The sequence below is a fragment of the Erythranthe guttata genome, chromosome 5 (assembly GCF_056151865.1).
Source record: "Erythranthe guttata isolate IM_541 chromosome 5, IM_541, whole genome shotgun sequence".
In the NCBI taxonomy this organism is placed as follows: domain Eukaryota; kingdom Viridiplantae; phylum Streptophyta; class Magnoliopsida; order Lamiales; family Phrymaceae; genus Erythranthe; species Erythranthe guttata.
The window spans coordinates 7,078,619-7,101,351 of NC_142537.1; the positions used below are offsets into that span (position 1 = coordinate 7,078,619).

The following is a 22,733-nucleotide window of genomic DNA, read 5'->3' on the forward strand; positions in this document are numbered from 1 at the left end:
ATCATTTTTTTTTTTATAATTGGTCTAGATGAGATGAGATGAAATTTCAAACCAAACGAAAAAAGGGGATCTGATTTTCCTGTTAAAATTCCAAACCATCTGCATATTCTAATTTTTCAAAATTTACAGTTTACTCCTCAAAGGTTTCAAAATTTTCATTTTAGTCCTCCGGATTCGAAAATTTTACGATTCAGTCCAAATATTTTTTAGAATATGCAACTCGTTCCTCTCATCATCTGCAATTATGAATATATTTCAGAATTTTCAGTTTTCACCGAAGTTTTTAAAATTGCAGTCTTGTCCCTGAAGTTTTCAAATTTTACAGTTTGGTCCCTGAATTTTTAAAATTATGAAATTTGGTCATTTGTGTACCGAACCTGTTAGATTCCAAAAGTAGTTACTCTCATCTAGATAACAACTATATCACATGGTATATTTATAATTTATGCTATGCAATATTTTGCACCCCTAATGGGAGATATTTCTATGGCATACATTGTCAATTGCCATTTTAATGAGAAAAATTTTCCGCCGTTAAGGGGGAGATAAGAAGCCGGTTCTTGTATAACGGCGTAAATTATATGAAATGATCTTTGTCTCATTCACATTTGTGCATGGAAATATTTAAGCACAAAATAAAAAAGAAATCATTTGCAACAATTTAAATGTGTAAAATGCTAGATGCATTTATCTACAAATAGCAACTTGATATTATAATATATGTTGCAAATGAGTGCAAGAGAAAATGTCTAAGAATGACACATTGCACATTAGATTTTGCCATGAAAGGCTTAATAAACGAATGTCCTCGAAGGACAAATTTCACATTGTGATTGCATCGTGAATCCCTAAATGGGTGAAAAATAATTATGGTACACAGCTAACCCATTATACTTTATGCATATAAGAGGGGGAGATATTTATGTTGGTTGAAATGATTAACACCCCAAGAAGTGGGTGAATATCGTGTAAATAAAGTCTACTAGCGCTAGTAGCATCATACTCTCATTATATTACATATCTCATTCACGAAAGGATTCGTCTTAAAGACGATGTTGGGGGACGCCTCAACCAATATCAATTACTATGATATGAGAATACTTTCCAGCTATGGTGGCATAAATAAAATCTTTATTTGGATGAGAAAATCATTGATGATTACACGGTAGCTACCGAGATCATATTAAATCGAACCATTATGTGCCAATACAGAGGTGATTGGCAAATAAATCATGGTTAGCTTGCTCTCTAAGTGAATAGAGAGGCATTTGAGACTATTGGTTCTCAATTTTGTTGTTGTACCGATATAATATTTGAAAATTCTTTTCGAATGAATATTCATGTACCAAATTGAATATGTTTTATATTGAGTTTGAAAGTGGACAAGTAGTCCTCAATACTCCCTCCACATTGTGTAACTTAAAAGCGCGCGTTTTGTCCATGTAGGACATTTTTATTGAAATAAATAATGAGCTCACGCACATAAAGTATTATGAAAAACTTTATTGATGCACTATAGAAAATTCTCTATAAGAGAAAAATACATGGTACATGAAAAAATATGGATCTCTATAAGAGATCGTACCCACAAAGGCTACAATCCCCATTTGTAACACCCCGCATTTTCGGTAAAATAATTTTACCACCTTTATGTGCATATTTGTGAGATTAGAATTTATAATAATTCTTGCATGTTTACGTGAATTAGGTAATTATGTGAAATATATGAATTATGTGATTATGTGAATTATGTAATTATGTGAATTATGTGCTTAGGAAATATTTCGAGGTAGTATGTCGAAATAAATTGTTTTTTTCATAAACTAGGATTTTATTCTTGCACATGAATTTAAATGATCATTTCATCATATTTATGCATGCACAAGATTTTAGAAAATGAATTTTTATCATGCATTTTATGATTTTTAATTAATGTCGAAAATTTGAAAATCCTCCCCACATTTTTCTTGAATTTTCGGATATCACACACACACACACACATGATTTTAAATTTTGCATATTAATTAGTAGAAAAACATGCATTAGTGTGGTTGTACTTTGAGCATAGGAAGAAATACTCAAGCCTAGTTCCCTACTCTATAGACTAGGCATGCTTTTCACTCCTTTAAGTAAGACCAAAGGTCTTCTTCTTCTCCCTTCCTTCTTCATTTCGGCAGCCACACCCCCACCACCATAGCCACCATTTTCTCAAGCTTGAACCACCCAAGAACCACCACCACTTCAATTTTCGAAAATTGCAAAATCACCCCCAACCCACCTAAAGATTAAATTGCCAAGAAGCCCCTCCTCAATACTTAACCATTAAGGTTGCAAGCCTCCCCATTCTATAAATAGAACCCATTACCAAGTGTTTTCTTATTCCCCACTACAATCCTAAGTTTGATAAGAAATCCCTCTTCTCTTCTTTCATCTTCCATTTTCGAAATTAGTAGTAGAAGAAGCTCAAAATCTCTTCCTCGAGAGATTCTTCAATTTGAATGTAAGAACTTCATCTTCTCTCTTATTCAAAAATTTCCTCTCTTCCTTCTTCATATTGTTTTGTAATCTAACTCTTAATCTCTTCTTGAATTAGAGAGAAAAGAGCTAACAAATCCTTCCCCTAAAGAGTATATGTGAGAATTCTTGAATTCTTGCTCAAACCTACAACACCACTAGTATTTTCCGTTTTTATGTGTTTTTATGGATTCCTATGTGTTTTTATTGTTTATTATGTGATGATATGTTTTAGATGATGATTGCATGTTAGTATTTTGAAAAGATGACTTTGTTCTTGAAGTTCTATGAAATTTCGAAAATTGGGGAAAAATGTTTTAAATGGCTTATTTGGCTTAATTAGTGCCTTGCATGTGTTGATCTAGTATTTGATTGTTGATTTTTGAAAAGAAAATGAATTTTTGACTTGACTAAGGAACTTTCGAATTTTTGAGATAAAATGCTTGAAATTGCTTATGTGGTTTATTTTGTGTTTTGCATGTGTTGATCTTGTGTTGATTGTTGTTTTAAGGCCTTGCATGTTAAGATTGGTGATTGATTGTTGATCTAAGGTCTTGCATGTTAAGATCTAGTGATTAATGGTTGATCTAAAGTCTTGCATGTTAAGATCTAGTGTTTTCTATGAAAAATGGTTTAAGAACTAAGAGTTTGTGCTAATTTGATTTAAAATACTCTTGCATGTGAAGATCTAGTGAATTTGCTTGAATAAATGTAAAGATGGAAGTCTTGAATTTTATTCTTGTAAAATACTAGATCTAGTGAACTTTGTTGTTAGATTGTTTTTGCATGTTAAGATTTCGGTTATTTCTATGTTTTTATGACTAAATGATTTTGTGAAACTTTATGTGTATTTTCTATGTGCTCCTATGTGCTCTTGCTTGCTTATGTGAATCATTGGGTGTGAGGATGAGAGAAGGGTAAGTAGAAGGGTGCATGGGTGGGTGCATTAAGTGTCATGAATTTTTAAAAAGATAAAACTATGTTGGAAAGTCTTTCGAGGTTACGGTAAATTTCTCGGGTACGGCGAGCCGGTACCGTAGGGCCTAGGGGTGGTTTGATCCCACGTAGTTACTCATGGTTCGAAATATATGGGGTTATTTACCGGTAACTTAGATTGGCTCTTCCGAGGGATTCCCGACAATTTTTCATGTCATGCTCTTGCATTATGGTGTTGATGATATAGGGGGAAAATCTCACTCTATGGTCTTAGGATCGTAGGGTTATAAAGGTGGGAAATTTCTTCTATAATCTTCAATACGTGTCATGGCATAGGGTTATAAAGGTGGGATATTCTCACTCTATGGTCTTGGGATCATAGGGTTATAAATGTGGGAATTATCTCACTCTATGCGTGTGGCAATTATGTGAATGAAGAACGCCGACGAAAAAGGGAAGTATATGATTGTTTTACTTCATGTTGTATGTTCATGTATAAGATATATGTATGTATATATATGTATAGATATATGTATGCTCTATGTGCTATGTGTATTTGATATTACTTCAAGATTCTCATTGAGTCCTCAAAGACTCATATAGGTGTTGTATGTTTGTAGGTATACCCGATTTGGAGCCCGAGGAGTGAAGTTGGGAATCGAGCTCGAGAATCGGAAGGAGATCGTATGGAGGGGTTGTGGATAGTGTTGGCTCTCAACTTAGTCATGTGGTTTTATTTGTATAATATGCTTTTTTTTTTTTTAAGAGAACGACACCCAATGAGGGTGGGGGGGTTAGGCTTGACCCCCTACCTGTTTATAAAACAAAATTTAAGAAGTACATAATGAGTTTCGCTCAAATTGCTACTGCCCAACATATGGCTAATAATAGCAATTGACAAACAAAAGACAGTAGCTAACTAACAAAACGTTAAGAATACGCGCAAAACAGGTGGCCCAAATAATAGAAATGACGGGGTGGGAGTGATCATAGAAGGTCGGGGAAGACCAAGGTAGACTGTTCGCCTCACCACAACAGCCGAGGCCACTTACACTTTCGCCAAAAATGGGCGAAACAGGTATAACGGCTGCGAAATGTGTGGCACCATTCGGCAAACAGTCTAGTCTTGATAGACCCAAACTATCCATAATCACCTCAACCCTTCCTAACATGTAAAGTTCATGAAAATTCCTAAATTGATAATAATATAAAAACATGGAATGCATGGCACCTATGAGCGAGACTGTCGTCGAAAGGATGGATATCCAAGCTGGTCCATCCGAATCATCTGCTGAATAGGTCGGGGAAGCTCCGATGTTGTGAAGGTACGAGCCAACTCGGTCTGACACCCCAAGTTAGCTAATGCATCATCTACTGTATTGCCCTCCCGGTAGATATGTGTAATCCTGTACTCCAAAGTAGAAAGAGAGTTCCGGATCGCCGTGAGAGAACTCTGAAGACTCCAATGACCTTGGTCCGTGTGCGAAAGAAGTCGAACAGCGACTTCTGCGTCAAGCTCGATCCAAACTCTAGTGAATTGCCTCTGGATAACAAATCGCAGCCCCGAGGCAAGGGCAGCAAGCTCGGCTGCAATACTGCTCGGGGCAGAGATCCTCTCGTGAAATGCAAGTATGGCCTCAGCGTCCGAACCTCTGATAATCCTGCCAATAGCTGCAATCTGGGTGGATGCTCTACGGGCTCCGTCTGTGTTTAGCTTCACCCAACCCGGATCCGGTGGAAGCCAAACAACTCGATGAGGTGTGAGAGTTGGTGTTCTGACTCGGTAATATAGGCCAAAAGACTCAGCCACGGGGGGGATGCCAGTCCAGCTGTCCGCCGAAAGTAAGTTGGTGTGGTGAAGAATCCTGATGTGCTGGATGATTCTGTAAATGATGGAAGAAGCGCGAACCGTGATATCCTTGTGCTTGCTATCATTTCTTGCAATCCATAAGTACCACAAGATCAAGCAAGGCACAATGGTCGTGATGTGAGTGTGGTGTGTGAGTGTGCGAAGTGAAGTGCTGCCAATAAAGTAAAATCTGGGGTATGTGCGTAGTGTGTGCAGGTGTATAGCCAAAAAGATAGAAAAAATGATGCCATACCCTCTTAGCCGTCGGGCTCTCCACGAAGATATGATCAATCGACTCAACAGAAGGAGACTCGACAGACTGAGTTACAAGACTCGACACAGGAATCGATGGATCTGGACAACAATAGCACCTCGAGGCAAGAGAGGTGCCTCGAGACTGAAGTTTGGTATCTACTGGAAGACGCTGAAGAAGGAGACGCCAAAGAAAGATAGAAATTGTAGGAGTAAGACAAGATCCCCAAAATATACGAAGAATAGGGGTAGGGGTATGCTGCTCTCGTATCAAGGCCCAAGCCGAGGTCAAGGAAAACTTGCCATCCGAAGAAGCTCTCCAAATGGGCAAATCACCCGAAGCACCAGAGATTGGGACCGAGCAAATCCTATCGATCCACTCAAAAGGAATATCCTCAGCTAGCTTGTTTCGATCCCACTGACCGTTAACCAAATAATACTCCACACGAACTGACGTTAGCCGACCACCATCAATAATGCCCGAAAGGGGACCATCGCCAAACCAGTGGTCGTGCCAGAAATAAACATGACCTGGACCAATCCGCCAAAATATTTGAGCTTGAACACGCTCTCGGACACGGCACATGCGCTTCCACCCCGTACTATAGAGTGAAGACACAACGGATGAACCTGGGAACCGATTCCGACAATACTTGTTTCGGAGAAAACGGGCCCAAAGAGAATCCTAAGCACAGAATCGGAACCAGAGCTTGTAAGTAAAGGCGTCAATCACATCCGTCAAACGCCTCAACCCTAAGCCACCCTCACCAACTGGCCGACAAATCGTCTCCCAAGCAACCCAATGAGGCCGGCGCTGATTACCATAAGATCCCCAGAGAAATCGGGCCATGCACTGCTCAATCTGCTGAATAATGTACTGCGGAGGTTGAATAACTTGAACAAGATGCAAAGCCATAGTCGAAAGCGTACTCCGGATCAAGGCAAGACGGCCCCCGAAAGCCAAAGCGGTCCGAGCCCAACCCGAAATCCTGGCTTGCATGCGATCAAGCAAAGTGTGAAACAAACTGCCCCGGTCCCTCCCTTTGTATAGTGGAGCTCCAAGATAAATGATAGGAAGATCCTTTCTTGGATAACTGAGAATCCGAGAAATAGTGCGAAGATGACCATCAGAACATGCCCTATCAACTGTGAAAGTGCTCTTGTGCACACTAATCAACTGACCCGAAGTCCGACAGTAATGATCGAGAAAATCCCGCAGCTTCTTCAGGCCAAAATTATGGCACGAGGTAAATATCATCACATCATCCGCATAGGCCAAATGGGATATAGGGATGCCTCCCCTTGTAGAATAAAACATGCTTTGGCAACGGCTGTATAGTGCATCGAGACCTCTCGAAAAATACTCAGCCGCAAGTACAAAAAGAGTCGGCGAGAGCGGATCTCCCTGCCTTAGACCACGAGACGAAGTGAAATACCCCGTCAGCTCCCCGTTGATTAGTAAAGAGAACTGGCACGAGGAAACACATCGCCGAATAATATCAACCAAGTTCGCCGAGAAACCCATCAGCTCGAGTACACGAAATAAGAACCGCCACTGAACCCTATCATAAGCTTTTGCCATATCCAGCTTCAAAATAAGATTCGGATTTCGACAACGAGCTGATATCGAGTGGACCATCTCTTGTCCTAATAAAATATTATCACTAATGAGGCGACCCTGCACAAACCCACTTTGAGAAGGAGAAATAATGTGGGGCAAATGAGGTGCCAGTCTGTTCGTAAGTAACTTGATGATAATTTTATTGGTCACGTTGCACAAGCTAATCGGGCGGAAATCTGTCCAAGCCGTCGGAAAGTCCACCTTTGGAATAAGAACCAAGGTGGTAGCGGTGAAGCTCGCAGGCATAGATCCACCCTCGAAGAAATCCCAAACCGCTTCACAAACATCACATTGAATCAAGTCCCAACAATGCTGATAAAATAGCGAAGAATACGCATCAGGACCCGAAGCACTATCTCGACAAATCCCAAACACCGCATCTTTGATCTCCTCAACCGACGGACGAGTAGAGACTGAAGAAAAATACCTTTGAGGAGTGGAAAATAGGGACTCATCAACCGGAAGCAAACTAGGCATATCATCGGTAAGAAGCTTGCTAAAGAAATCAACGCCCGAATCCTTGATCTCCTGAGCTGATGTGAGAACCGAATCACCATGAGAGATAGAGTGGATTCGATTGACACATCGCTTTTTCTTAACTAACGAGTGGAAAAACTTAGAGTTTCTCTCTCCATCAGTCGCCCATCTAGAAGCTGCCTTCTGCTTCCAAAAGTCCTCCTCAATATTGAGCATGAGAGTAAGTTCAGCAGTGGCCTTTTTCAAATTTGTACGATTCTCGGGTGATCGATCCAAGTCATATATGTGCTCGGCCTCTAGAACAGCTGCCTCGGCCCTTTCTTTATTCTTGAACACGTCCCCGAAAACATTCCAATTCCACCACTGAAGCTTCTGTTTCAATCGTCTCAACTTCGTATGTAATCGATGCATCCCCGTCTGAGCACACGGAAAATCCCAAACATGTTCCACAATCTGACGAAACGTAGCGTGGCGGATCCACATATGTTGAAACCGGAATGAAGCAGGAGGCCTAGACGAAGAAGCAGCCGATGAAACCAAAAGAGGAGCATGATCCGACAAGGTCCGTGAGAGGTGGGTAACCTGCGTAATAGGCAGTAAATCTAGCCAAGCAGAGTTATATAGAATCCTGTCCAAACGCTCCAAAAGACCTGAAGGGCTCTCCCAAGTATAGCAAGAACTAGCCCCAGAGAACCCGGCATCCGAAAGTTCACAATCCAACACCATAGCACCAAACTCAGCCATATCTAGTCTCCTATCCGAAACCGATCTATTTCGTTCTGACTCAAGTAAGATTGAGTTGAAGTCACCCCCAGAAATCCAAGGAGTGTCACCAATCGTCTCAAAAATGTCACGGAACGAATTCCACAAAACACGGCGCTCGGAACGAGAGCATCTAGCATAGACTGCAGTAAATACAAAAGGAGCACCAAATAAACTAGATATGCATCTAACATGCAATAATTGTACCTCATCCCTAAGCAACTCCACTTGAAAATTGTGATCCCAAAAAATCCAGATCTTCCCCGCACAATTAGACAAACCAGCAACGAAACCCAAACGACGGCAATAGTAATCATGCACAAACTCAGTCATAGGTTCAGAAATAACCAATAAATTAACTCTATGTTGGCGACAAATAAAGCGCAAGTGGGATTGGGTCGCCTTATTTTTTACCCCCCTTGCGTTCCACACCAAGAATTTACCCGACATCAAGAAGAGGGGGAATGCGACCCATCTGAATATTTCCGAGATGTGACAAAGAATGAGTTACCAATAAGGTGGGCCTCCTCTGCATGCCAACGTTCGGCATTCTGCAAACGCCAACGCTCAGCATCAATTAGGCTCGATCGCCACGAGGCCGAAGGTTCATCAGTGATAGAGCCCGGAGTAGCGTGATCAGCAGGGCGTATGCTCGTGGCTGGGCTCACGGGCTCATAAGGGATCATGGCAAGGTCATTGAAAGGAGGCATGCCGGCCAAATTTTCCTCGGCCGTGGGCCGGACCTTGGTCACATAGTGTTCGCAAAATAAGGCAGCCGATGTAGGTGTAATCGGATCCGTACCCGCCGAAAGTCCTGACCCCTCTCGTCCGTGTACCCCATGATTAAGGGGAACATCCTTGACCACCGAAGTGGCTGAAGGTGATAGAGAGGGGGTTGAGAGGGCTGCCCCCTTTGCGGTTCGGGAGCTAGAAGCTTGATTTCTGTTCTTTTTGGAGGGAGATACATGCTGATTTTTTTTGGACATGGATAAGGCCTCAATATCATCCAAATCAGCTGCTTGATCATTGGCAATAGTATCTATAGGGTCTGAACTCATCGGTTGTTTGGTGTTAGAAGTATTTTTCCGGCCCTTTTTCGCAGATTTTGGAACATGTTTGGAGCCAACATCAGGTTGAATATGAGCAGCCCCTATATCCTCTTGAACCCCACTCTCCAACAATTCAAAGGGGTTGTAATGCTCAAAATCTCCTTCACTAATATTATCGTCAGTACTCCGCACAATAGCTTGAGAAAAACTAGGATTTTCAGTTGATTTTGTCCCCGATGTTTTAGGAATATCCATGTTTTCAACAACAACATTTTTCCTCTTTTCAACTCGTCGCCAAACTTGTTTTTCCTTTGGTGGGGCTGTGGGTTTGGGAATCCGTTGTGGCGGTGGTGGAAACCTTGCCTTGTGTCATGAATTTTTAAAAAGATAAAACTATGTTGGAAAGTCTTTCGAGGTTACGGTGAATTTCTCGGGTACGGCGAGCCGGTACCGTAGGGCCTAGGGGTGGTTTGATCCCACGTAGTTAGTCATGGTTCGAAATATATGGGGTTATTTACCGGTAACTTAGATTGGCTCTTCCGAGGGATTCCCGAAAATTTTTCATGTCATGCTGTTGCATTATGGTGTTGATGATATAGGGGGAAAATCTCACTCTATGGTCTTGGGATCGTAGGGTTATAAAGGTGGGAAATTCCTTCTATAATCTTCAATACGTGTCATGGCATAGGGTTATAAAGGTGGGATATTCTCACTCGATGATCTTGGGATCATAGGGTTATAAATGTGGGAATTATCTCACTCTATGCGTGTGGCAATTATGTGAATGAAGAACGCCGACGAAAAAGGGAAGTATGTGATTGTTTTACTTCATGTTGTATGTTCATGTATAAGATATATGTATTTATATATATGTATAGATATATGTATGCTCTATGTGCTATGTGTATTCGATATTACTTCAAGATTCTCATTGAGTCCTCAAAGACTCATATAGGTGTTGTATGTTTGTAGGTATACCCGATTTGGAGCCCGAGGAGTGAAGTTGGGAATCGAGCTCGAGAATCGGAAGGAGATCGTATGGAGGGGTTGTGGATAGTGTTGGCTCTCAACTTAGTCATGTGGTTTTATTTGTATAATATGCTTGTAAAAACTTTTGATACGGTTTTAGGTATTTTCTACCGTTCGCTTCCTCCGATCGGTGGGGATTATTAAAAGACGATATGTGTAATAGTAATTAGGATTACCCTATTTCGGATAATTAATCGGTAATCCGTAGCCTTTTGTAAACGAAAGCAAATTTTCACTATTTAAATGCATGCATGCTTTCGACTAGTAATTTCTTCGTGTTTTGTCTCCATGTTCTAAAATTATTTTCATATAGGTGCTCTGCTTAGAAAATCATGAAATTTTAGAATTCTCTGCATCTCTCTGTCCTCATCAGTTTGATAGGTCTTGTGCATGATATGGGTAAGTATTCATTTAGTTATGATTTATTTCTCACTACTGCATTGGAAAATGTTTAACACTTATTTTTCTACCTTGGGGTAAAGTTTGGTAGTTTTTGGGTCAGTGAGGAATTTATTATGAATTTTCAAAACTCCCTCCCCAGTTCTGGATTTTAAACCGAGTGACTGTGCCATTTTATTTATTTTTCCTCAATGGACGTGCATCTTTCAAAACAGTTTCAACTGAGTAATTCAGATCCGTGTTAGATGGTATGGTATTAATTTGGGGTCATTTTCATGAGTAGTTTAAAAGGAATTAATTTTTAAAGCTTCTGCATTGAATCTGTCCGAACTTGCATTAAGTCCATCATGCCGACATCTAATTGGTCATTAGTATATGCATTCACAAATGCAATTGACCATGATTATTTGAAATTGTTGATTACATGAATTGTACATTGACTTGCGGTCATTACACATAAAGTTGTAAAAGCCTTTAGTGTGAAAGTGGGTAAAATATTGCGGTACATTTGAATACCTTTTGAAAATATATTTTTATGATGCAATCACTTTATGATGGTATTCAAAATACTTGGCACGCATCATATGGATGCTAGTACCGCATATCTATATGGATCATAAGATTAATGAATAATTGATAATGCGTTGTGCATATAATAAGAGGTTTCGTGAGTTGTACTCTAGAAATGATCCATTTACATATTATCTTCAAAATATGGTACATTCACCTCAGTGAATACCTTGTCGATAATCAAATAATTTGACTTACCATTATCATGATATAGATGTGAATGACATAAATCTTGTGGAGACTCACGAAGAGCTCACAAAGATGTTCAATTATTTGGTGACATAATTTGAGATGAAAAAATATCGGAAGGGCAAAATGCATCTCGAAAAGAAGATCTATTGAGTGATATTATGTTTGTCCAATCATTGGATATATTTGAAGATCTTTTAAGCCCTCGAGAAGATAATGAAGACATTGGTCTTAATATATGAGCATAATGTTGTCTGATTGCACTAACGAGAGTTTGGCTATATCAAGGGAGGTGGCCGAAGAATTATTGAAGATTTCTAACGTACTCGAGAGTTAAAGAAGAAAGACGACATTGACAGTTATTGATGACAAACAAATAACGAGTTTGCAAATCCATACGTCGGCGATCTTACTCCAATGTCTCATGTTGAAATCAGAGGGAGCGTGATCAACAATTTCAACACTGTACTCTTTTTCCTTCGTCCAAGTTTTTATCCCAATGGGTTTTTCTTGGCAAGGTTTTAACGAGGCAGTGTTACGCTCTCAAGATTGAAATGGATATGTACTCTTTTCTCCTTCGTTTAGGTTTTGTCCCATTGAATTTTCCTAACAGGTATTTAACGAGGCATACTCCATTTATGGTGGACATCCAAGGGGGAGTGTTATGAATTCTTAAGTGTGGATGACCACCATTACTACCATCATCAAGCACCATTACTCCTACCACTACTCCCACCATTTACTCACCATTATATGCCCATAACTCCTTGTAACTCATGACCTTTCATGGTCTTACTTGTACTATAAATAGTGCTCCATTGTATTGAGTTGGATACACAAGAAGAAGAAGAGAAATACATATTGCATTCTCTCTATTTACTCTCTTATGTTCTCTTTATTATGTTGTCTTCTTCTTCATTTTCTAACAGTATTTACTTTTTTGATTTATCATATCATATAGTTTGAGAACATACTAATAATTTCTCAAAACATGTCATAGTTCCCACTAACGGTCAAAAGTTATCTTTTTGTCTAACTTTACAACTTCCCACAAGTCACTACAACTATATATTGAGGTGAGTAATTTCCATAATCTCTAGCAATTATGTTTTCAAGAGAATTCTATAGGGAGACATCATCCTATCATTTAAATTAATCCCTCGTCTCTCCAGACTGTAAGTATTTCATAACGTGATTTGTTTGGTTTCACAAAGCGGACTTCTCCAAGCTCAATTGTTTATTTATGTGCAAAGTGAATTATTCATTTGAACACTTCTCGATACGTCAATTAGTTTCACAAAGCAGAACAATCCATGACTATATTCGTCGCTATTTGAGAAACACAACAATCCCTCGCACCATCCGTCGCTATTTTAGCAACTGAGAAATTCGTGGCTATATATTTGCTAAATTTGAAATATGTTGCCAAATTCATCACTATATGTAGAAAGACTAACATTCGTAACTAAATCCGTTGCAAAAATAGTGTTCGATTTTTTTTTTAAATATATATTTATATAACATATAGTGATAGGAGATATATATAAGATAATATTAATTGGTTATCGATTATTAATTGGCATCTTATCTCTATATCTCATTTACAGAATGAAATTAAACTTAATATTCACTGATATATAATTGGCTCAATTTCGTATATAGTTCAAATGCTTACACACATTTCATATATAATGTTTTTAAATAACATATACACATGTATGTGATGATTGATATGTGCAAATTGCAATGCAATAAAGAAAAATCAATATTTAAAAAAAGATATATAAGTGAAACAAACTAAAAACTCGAACTTGTATTATCTTCATCATCTACAAGACGCCAACTATATTGGTGTTAAGTTTTTGGTTTTTTGTCCCTAAAAAATTATAATATTTATAAAGAATGGTAATAAAAAATAGTACTTGTAGAATGGTAATAAAAAGTTAGAGCAAGCCTAAACTCTTCTAGAACAAAAATACCCCAAAAGGGGTTTTTCTTGGCAAGGTTTTAACGAGGCAGTGTTACGCTCTCAAGATTGAAATGGATATGTACTCTTTTCTCCTTCGTTTAGGTTTTGTCCCATTGAATTTTCCTAACAGGTATTTAACGAGGCATACTCCATATATGGTGGACATCCAAGGGGGAGTGTTATGAATTCTTAAGTGTGGATGACCACCATTACTACCATCATCAAGCACCATTACTCCTACCACTACTCCCACCATTTACTCACTATTATATGCCCATAACTCCTTGTAACTCATGACCTTTCATGGTCTTACTTGTACTATAAATAGTGCTCCATTGTATTGAGTTGGATACACAAGAAGAAGAAGAGAAATACATATTGCATTCTCTCTATTTACTCTCTTATGTTCTCTTTGTTATGTTGTCTTCTTCTTCATTTTCTAACAGTATTTACTTTTTTGATTTATCATATCATATAGTTTGAGAACATACTAATAATTTCTCAAAACATGTCATAGTTCCCACTAACGGTCAAAAGTTATCTTTTTGTCTAACTTTACAACTTCCCACAAGTCACTACAACTATATATTGAGGTGAGTAATTTCCATAATCTCTAGCAATTATGTTTTCAAGAGAATTCTATAGGGAGACATCATCCTATCATTTAAAATAATCCCTCGTCTCTCCAGACTGTAAGTATTTCATAACGTGATTTGTTTGGTTTCACAAAGCGGACTTCTCCAAGCTCAATTGTTTATTTATGTGCAAAGTGAATTATTCATTTGAACACTTCTCGATACGTCAATTAGTTTCACAAAGCAGAACAATCCATGACTATATTCGTCGCTATTTGAGAAACACAACAATCCCTCGCACCATCCGTCGCTATTTTAGCAACTGAGAAATTTGTGGCTATATATTTGCTAAATTTGAAATATGTTGCCAAATTCATCACTATATGTAGAAAGACTAACATTCGTAACTAAATCCGTTGCAAAAATAGTGTTCGATTTTTTTTTTAAATATATATTTATATAACATATAGTGATAGGAGATATATATAAGATAATATTAATTGGTTATCGATTATTAATTGGCATCTTATCTCTATATCTCATTTACAGAATGAAATTAAACTTAATATTCACTGATATATAATTGGCTCAATTTCGTATATAGTTCAAATGCTTACACACATTTCATATATAATGTTTTTAAATAACATATACACATGTATGTGATGATTGATATGTGCAAATTGCAATGCAATAAAGAAAAATCAATATTTAAAAAAAGATATATAAGTGAAACAAACTAAAAACTCGAACTTGTATTATCTTCATCATCTACAAGACGCCAACTATATTGGTGTTAAGTTTTTGGTTTTTTGTCCCTAAAAAATTATAATATTTATAAAGAATGGTAATAAAAAATAGTACTTGTAGAATGGTAATAAAAAGTTAGAGCAAGCCTAAACTCTTCTAGAACAAAAATACCCCAAAAGGGGTTTTTCTTGGCAAGGTTTTAACGAGGCAGTGTTACGCTCTCAAGATTGAAATGGATATGTACTCTTTTCTCCTTCGTTTAGGTTTTGTCCCATTGAATTTTCCTAACAGGTATTTAACGAGGCATACTCCATATATGGTGGACATCCAAGGGGGAGTGTTATGAATTCTTAAGTGTGGATGACCACCATTACTACCATCATCAAGCACCATTACTCCTACCACTACTCCCACCATTTACTCACCATTATATGCCCATAACTCCTTGTAACTCATGACCTTTCATGGTCTTACTTGTACTATAAATAGTGCTCCATTGTATTGAGTTGGATACACAAGAAGAAGAAGAGAAATACATATTGCATTCTCTCTATTTACTCTCTTATGTTCTCTTTGTTATGTTGTCTTCTTCTTCATTTTCTAACAGTATTTACTTTTTTGATTTATCATATCATATAGTTTGAGAACATACTAATAATTTCTCAAAACATGTCATAGTTCCCACTAACGGTCAAAAGTTATCTTTTTGTCTAACTTTACAACTTCCCACAAGTCACTACAACTATATATTGAGGTGAGTAATTTCCATAATCTCTAGCAATTATGTTTTCAAGAGAATTCTATAGGGAGACATCATCCTATCATTTAAATTAATCCCTCGTCTCTCCAGACTGTAAGTATTTCATAACGTGATTTGTTTGGTTTCACAAAGCGGACTTCTCCAAGCTCAATTGTTTATTTATGTGCAAAGTGAATTATTCATTTGAACACTTCTCGATACGTCAATTAGTTTCACAAAGCAGAACAATCCATGACTATATTCGTCGCTATTTGAGAAACACAACAATCCCTCGCACCATCCGTCGCTATTTTAGCAACTGAGAAATTCGTGGCTATATATTTGCTAAATTTGAAATATGTTGCCAAATTCATCACTATATGTAGAAAGACTAACATTCGTAACTAAATCCGTTGCAAAAATAGTGTTCGATTTTTTTTTTAAATATATATTTATATAACATATAGTGATAGGAGATATATATAAGATAATATTAATTGGTTATCGATTATTAATTGGCATCTTATCTCTATATCTCATTTACAGAATGAAATTAAACTTAATATTCACTGATATATAATTGGCTCAATTTCGTATATAGTTCAAATGCTTACACACATTTCATATATAATGTTTTTAAATAACATATACACATGTATGTGATGATTGATATGTGCAAATTGCAATGCAATAAAGAAAAATCAATATTTAAAAAAAGATATATAAGTGAAACAAACTAAAAACTCGAACTTGTATTATCTTCATCATCTACAAGACGCCAACTATATTGGTGTTAAGTTTTTGGTTTTTTGTCCCTAAAAAATTATAATATTTATAAAGAATGGTAATAAAAAATAGTACTTGTAGAATGGTAATAAAAAGTTAGAGCAAGCCTAAACTCTTCTAGAACAAAAATACCCCAAAAGGGGTTTTTCTTGGCAAGGTTTTAACGAGGCAGTGTTACGCTCTCAAGATTGAAATGGATATGTACTCTTTTCTCCTTCGTTTAGGTTTTGTCCCATTGAATTTTCCTAACAGGTATTTGACGAGGCATACTCCATATATGGTGGACATCCAAGGGGGAGTGTTATGAATTCTTAAGTGTGGATGACCACCATTACTACCATCATCAAGCACCATTACTCCTACCACTACTCCCACCATTTACTCACCATTATATGCCCATAACTCCTTGTAACTCATGACCTTTCATGGTCTTACTTGTACTATAAATAGTGCTCCATTGTATTGAGTTGGATACACAAGAAGAAGAAGAGAAATACATATTGCATTCTCTCTATTTACTCTCTTATGTTCTCTTTGTTATGTTGTCTTCTTCTTCATTTTCTAACAGTATTTACTTTTTTGATTTATCATATCATATAGTTTGAGAACATACTAATAATTTCTCAAAACATGTCATAGTTCCCACTAACGGTCAAAAGTTATCTTTTTGTCTAACTTTACAACTTCCCACAAGTCACTACAACTATATATTGAGGTGAGTAATTTCCATAATCTCTAGCAATTATGTTTTCAAGAGAATTCTATAGGGAGACATCATCCTATCATTTAAATTAATCCCTCGTCTCTCCAGACTGTAAGTATTTCATAACGTGATTTGTTTGGTTTCACAAAGCGGACTTCTCCAAGCTCAATTGTTTATTTATGTGCAAAGTGAATTATTCATTTGAACACTTCTCGATACGTCAATTAGTTTCACAAAGCAGAACAATCCATGACTATATTCGTCGCTATTTGAGAAACACAACAATCCCTCGCACCATCCGTCGCTATTTTAGCAACTGAGAAATTCGTGGCTATATATTCGCTAAATTTGAAATATGTTGCCAAATTCATCACTATATGTAGAAAGACTAACATTCGTAACTAAATCCGTTGCAAAAATAGTGTTCGATTTTTTTTTTAAATATATATTATATAACATATAGTGATAGGAGATATATATAAGATAATATTAATTGGTTATCGATTATTAATTGTCATCTTATCTCTATATCTCATTTACAGAATGAAATTAAACTTAATATTCACTGATATATAATTGGCTCAATTTCGTATATAGTTCAAATGCTTACACACATTTCATATATAATGTTTTTAAATAACATATACACATGTATGTGATGATTGATATGTGCAAATTGCAATGCAATAAAGAAAAATCAATATTTAAAAAAAGATATATAAGTGAAACAAACTAAAAACTCGAACTTGTATTATCTTCATCATCTACAAGACGCCAACTATATTGGTGTTAAGTTTTTTGTTTTTTGTCCCTAAAAAATTATAATATTTATAAAGAATGGTAATAAAAAATAGTACTTGTAGAATGGTAATAAAAAGTTAGAGCAAGCCTAAACTCTTCTAGAACAAAAATACCCCAAAAGGGGTGATAAAGAAATAAAATAAACCCCCCCCCCCCCCCCCCCCCCCTAAGTTTGAAATGTAAAGATTATGGAGGATGCCATTTAATCCAACAGCCTCTGGCTGCTACCCGCTCCTTGACCATCACGTTCAAGTTTTGAATAACTGCCCTACCAAGCGAAGTCAACGAACTACAGCGCGTAAAGTGCAGGAAACCTACACGGCCACGGGCCGGGTTTGACCCGGACCCGCCCCGAAGACCGCCCCGCCCCATTGACCATGGACCCGACCAAGCACGGGTCGGTTTCGGGTCCCAAATATCAGGACCCGAGACCCGTCGGGTCCACCCGGGACCCGGGTATTAAACCGTTTTTTTTTGTACAAAAAATGCACATTACGGGGTTCGAACTCGGGAAGATGGGGAAGAATAAACAACTCTTACGACAGGGTCCAGTAAATATATATAATATAAAACGCTGGTGTAAAATGATAAATATGTTAAATAAATTATTAATTTTCATATTAATTGTTATTAAATAATTTTAATTAAATTATTAACAAATGCAATATAAGAAACTTTGAAAAAAAAATATATTGAATCACGATTCAATACTTCAAAACATCTATTATTAATTATTATATCCATATAATCTCCACTATTGAAAAATATAAAATATTGAATCAATTCAATATATAAACAAATGCGTTGATTTAATAAAAACTCACTTATGTTATTAAAATCGATAGTGTGAAAAATTCGAATGAAAAATAAAATAAGATGTTTATTTAAAAAAAATTATTATAACTCATTTCAATTAAAATTATTGATTATTTTATCATAAGATAATTATTTAAAAATATAGATGATGTTTATTTTAACAAAAATAGATTTTATCTCATACCAATTAATTTCTTACTTTAAAAATAAAACTATATATGACGAGTATAATCAAAATATTATGATGTAATTTCTCTTTTAATAATTGGTTGAGTTTGTAAAAATCGTAAGAATTAAATGGATTAAGTTCAAGTCCATTCATTTTTTTTATTATATTATATTAGTTAATAATTAAATTAAATTATTTAATAATAATGAATATGACAATTAATAATCTATTTAACATTATTTATTATAATCATTTTACACCTTTTGTTTATGTTATATATATTCCTTCTTATAATAATCCTAACTATAAATATAAAAATATAAACAACCCTATCAAATGATTATAATAATTGTATAACCAATGTTTTATAAATTATTAATTGTCATCTTGACTATTATTAATATCAAAAATCCCGACTAATAACAAATGCATATATATTTAATTTTGAAAAATATAAAAAAATACGATTTAATTTCAAAGAAAGATTGAATATTGATTTTTTTGAATTTTGAAATTTTGAAAAAATTCTCAATTATTATTTTCACTTATAAATACCCATAATCCAATCTTCACGACTTTCATTTTATTTTGTTAATGTCTCAAGGTCTTAATCGTTTAATTAATTTTTTTCTAAAGTTGTTCAATGTTTAAATTCAATTATTTTTTTAATTTTGAATTTAAAGTTAATCTCATGTTTTTTCAAGTTTCAATATAAGTTTTTTTTGTTTAAAAATAAAATTGAAAAACTGGGTCCGACCCGACCCGACCCGGACCCGGCCTGGACCGGACCCGGGCCCTGCCCGAACCCGGACCCGGCCTGAACCCGGATGGACCCGGGTGGACCCACCCCGGACTCGGGCCCGACTCCTCGCGGGTCGGTTTCGGGTCCCCTAAAAATCAGACCCGGACCCGGCGGGTCGGAGCGGGCCCCGGACCCGACCCGCCCCGTGGCCATGTCTACTGACAAGTACTAAGCCATGAATAGATGATTGGAAAAGTATAAACTAACTTTATGTTGTAGATTTATATAATTTTAAAACATTGGATAAGTAATAAGTTTGATTGTTTACTGATTTAAAGAATTTCAAATTGGATGTAATTAGGGATAGGTTTTGTGAATGAAATTGGGATTATGTATTCTTAAAAATACGGAATTCTGTGTTTGGAATAATTCCCATTCAATTTTTATATTGGATATTCTTGAGAGGTTTTAGTACTAGTGAATTGGTTCAAAAGCAAAATATGAGAATAAATAAATATATAAGTATACCCGACGGTCGCGAAAAAAATTGCCGACGATTTTTTTACATGTAAAAGTATATACGACAGCCTTTTTTCTTGGCAGGCTCAAACTGTCGGAAAACTATTCTCGACGGTTTTTTGGTTTTTCTTGACGGTTTATATCCGTCGCGTATTGCGATAAATGTTGTAGTAATGATTGTATTATGGTAACCAAACGAGACTTAAATTACCGAAAAGGAAAAACAAGAATATAAGGGTAATTGGCACTTTGCACCCTTCAATTACATGCCATTGGCACTTTGCACCCTTAAATTGAAAAAATGGCAGAATGCACCCTTCAATTATATTTTGCTTGGCACTTTGCACCCTGTTTCATTTTTTGGCTAGAAAAGTGACCTGCTACCTGTTGAAGAGGGGTGGATTTGTCTTTATTTATTTCTCACAAACTTAAATATATTTTATCTTCTCCATTTCACATACCCAAACCCGACCAAGAACAACTATAATGTTCATTGTTCTCTATCAAGAGTCTGAGGATACTTTACTCCAATTTTGAATAAATTTATATTTTATTTATTTTAAAATAAATACGTATTCAATTAAAAGCATGCATTCAAAATTAATGTTTGTTAATACAGTATATGCAAATAAAGGTCATGCAATATGCAATTCCATAAATTTTTACCACTTAGATAGTATTTTAAACAGATAATAAAACTTAATTTTTCTTGTTCATATGGACTTAAAAGGAGAATTATGTATATATTATGGTTATTTGTGTGAAAAAAAAAGGTTTACTTTTATTGTTTTCGTTACATCAATTGGTTAAAAAATCAAATGCCTAAAAAAATCAATTTTTATATGTAATTATGGAGTAGATATTTAACTAAAAAGATAAGGAAAACTCTAGAAATGAATATTATAATGTTTGGTTTATCCCCTTGGCACAAAGAGATGGTTGAATTAGTTGTTGGATTTACTCTCGTACTTGTCTAAGAAATCATAAAAGAAATGGAAGTTTGTGAGCAATAAAAGAAAAGAAAAAAAATATGCTGCTCCTATTCAAATCTCACATAACAGGTAGCAGGTCACTTTTCTAGCCAAAAAATGAATTAGGGTGCAAAGTGCCAAGCAAAATCTAATTAGAGGGTGCATTCTGCCATTTTTCTAATTTTAGGGTGCAAAGTGCCAATGGCATGTAATTTAAGGGTGCAAAGTGCCAAATACCCAAAATATAAATGGCATGTTCCTCACCTCAAGATTGTTTACACGGGATTTTATAAGAAACCAAATCTTGAGGATTGAACATTTCCTTCTATTTAACATCTACTAGGGTTTTTCCGTGTTAGAAAAAGTCACTACTAATTATTAGAGGCATGAAAAAGGCCAAGGGAAAAGACTGTAATTCCATGTCGATGGACAGAATATCCGATTTGCCAAAAGACATCTTGCATAGAATACTGTATTTTCTCTCTCAAGAAGATGCTGTCCGAACATCTGTCTTGTCCAAATCATGGCGCTACATTTGGTGCACTCGTCCCAATCTTGATTTTTCCGACATCAACTTCAAAGGTAACAAACAAGATTTTCTATCAACTGTGGACAGCACTTTACAGCAATACTACGATCAAGGTTTGTCCTTGGAGAAATTTCGCCTTTATGCATCGCTGCTAGGCAAAGATTATTCGCATCACGAATCGGTTCTGCTTCTCGAGAAATGGGTCCCATTACTCACAGGTATGGGCGTAAAGGAGTTTTCTCTCTCTATTATTTCAGACCGTACTCCAGGAATTACCGATCTGTCGTCAGTAGTCTTTAAAGCCGATTCGCTCGAGTATTTGCATCTGAATAGGTGCAATTTGGGCCAGAATATTCCCGAAAATATACCATTTGTGCGTCTAAAAGTACTTCGTCTCCAAAATGTCTTGATGGAGGAAGAGATTTTTGAAAAGATAGTATCTTCTCAAAATATCTCAAGAAATTCAGTTTTATTAATCGCAACACTCCAAGAATAGACGAATGCTGCGTTGAAATCGATTTCCCAAGTCTTGAGAAAATGGAGATTATAGGCAGTAAGATTAGGTTTCACATCCATAAGTTCGATAATCTAAAGACTTTGTGTCTAGACATGGTGGAAATATTCTCTAGCGATTCAGTCGAACAATCTGAGCTATGTATCGATGCCCCAAACATAGAGTATTTTTACTATTCAGGATGTTTTATGCCATCCGTCACTTTCGCACCAACTTCCGTGGAGTCAATTCTGAAACTGTATATTCGGGATTACGCAGGTGGTGCTCGGTCATGGTTCCTCGGACTAAGTAAATTGCTCCAGGCTTTACGTAATTCCGTAGTTTTACTGAGTGTTTTCCATCTCGCCATTGGCAATATGCACGTTGAACAAGATATTCTAGAGCAAGACATTATTAATAATGGTGGTGGTAATAATAAGCCAATTGTGGTAGATTTTTTGAGATTGAGTTTTGTTAATGTACCTTCACTTGTGTCTTTTTTGAATGGTTTGTTTCGTATCTGT

At 36.4% G+C, this 22,733-nt stretch overlaps 1 protein-coding gene across 1 annotated transcript; it reads left to right on the forward strand.

Annotated features, from left to right (window-relative positions):
* The first annotated feature begins 21,573 nt into the window (after positions 1 to 21,573).
* On the forward strand, positions 21,574 to 22,212 carry LOC148770531 (putative F-box protein At3g44060). Its single transcript, XM_088817889.1, has one exon. The coding sequence runs from the start codon at positions 21,574 to 21,576 to the stop codon at positions 22,210 to 22,212; it is 639 nt and encodes a 212-aa protein (XP_088674015.1).
* The last annotated feature ends 521 nt before the right edge of the window (positions 22,213 to 22,733 follow it).

Bases quoted from the DNA above. Each gene is read 5' to 3' on its own strand.
- LOC148770531 (XM_088817889.1), top strand. From the start codon at position 21,574: ATGAAAAAGGCCAAGGGAAAAGACTGTAATTCCATGTCGATGGACAGA.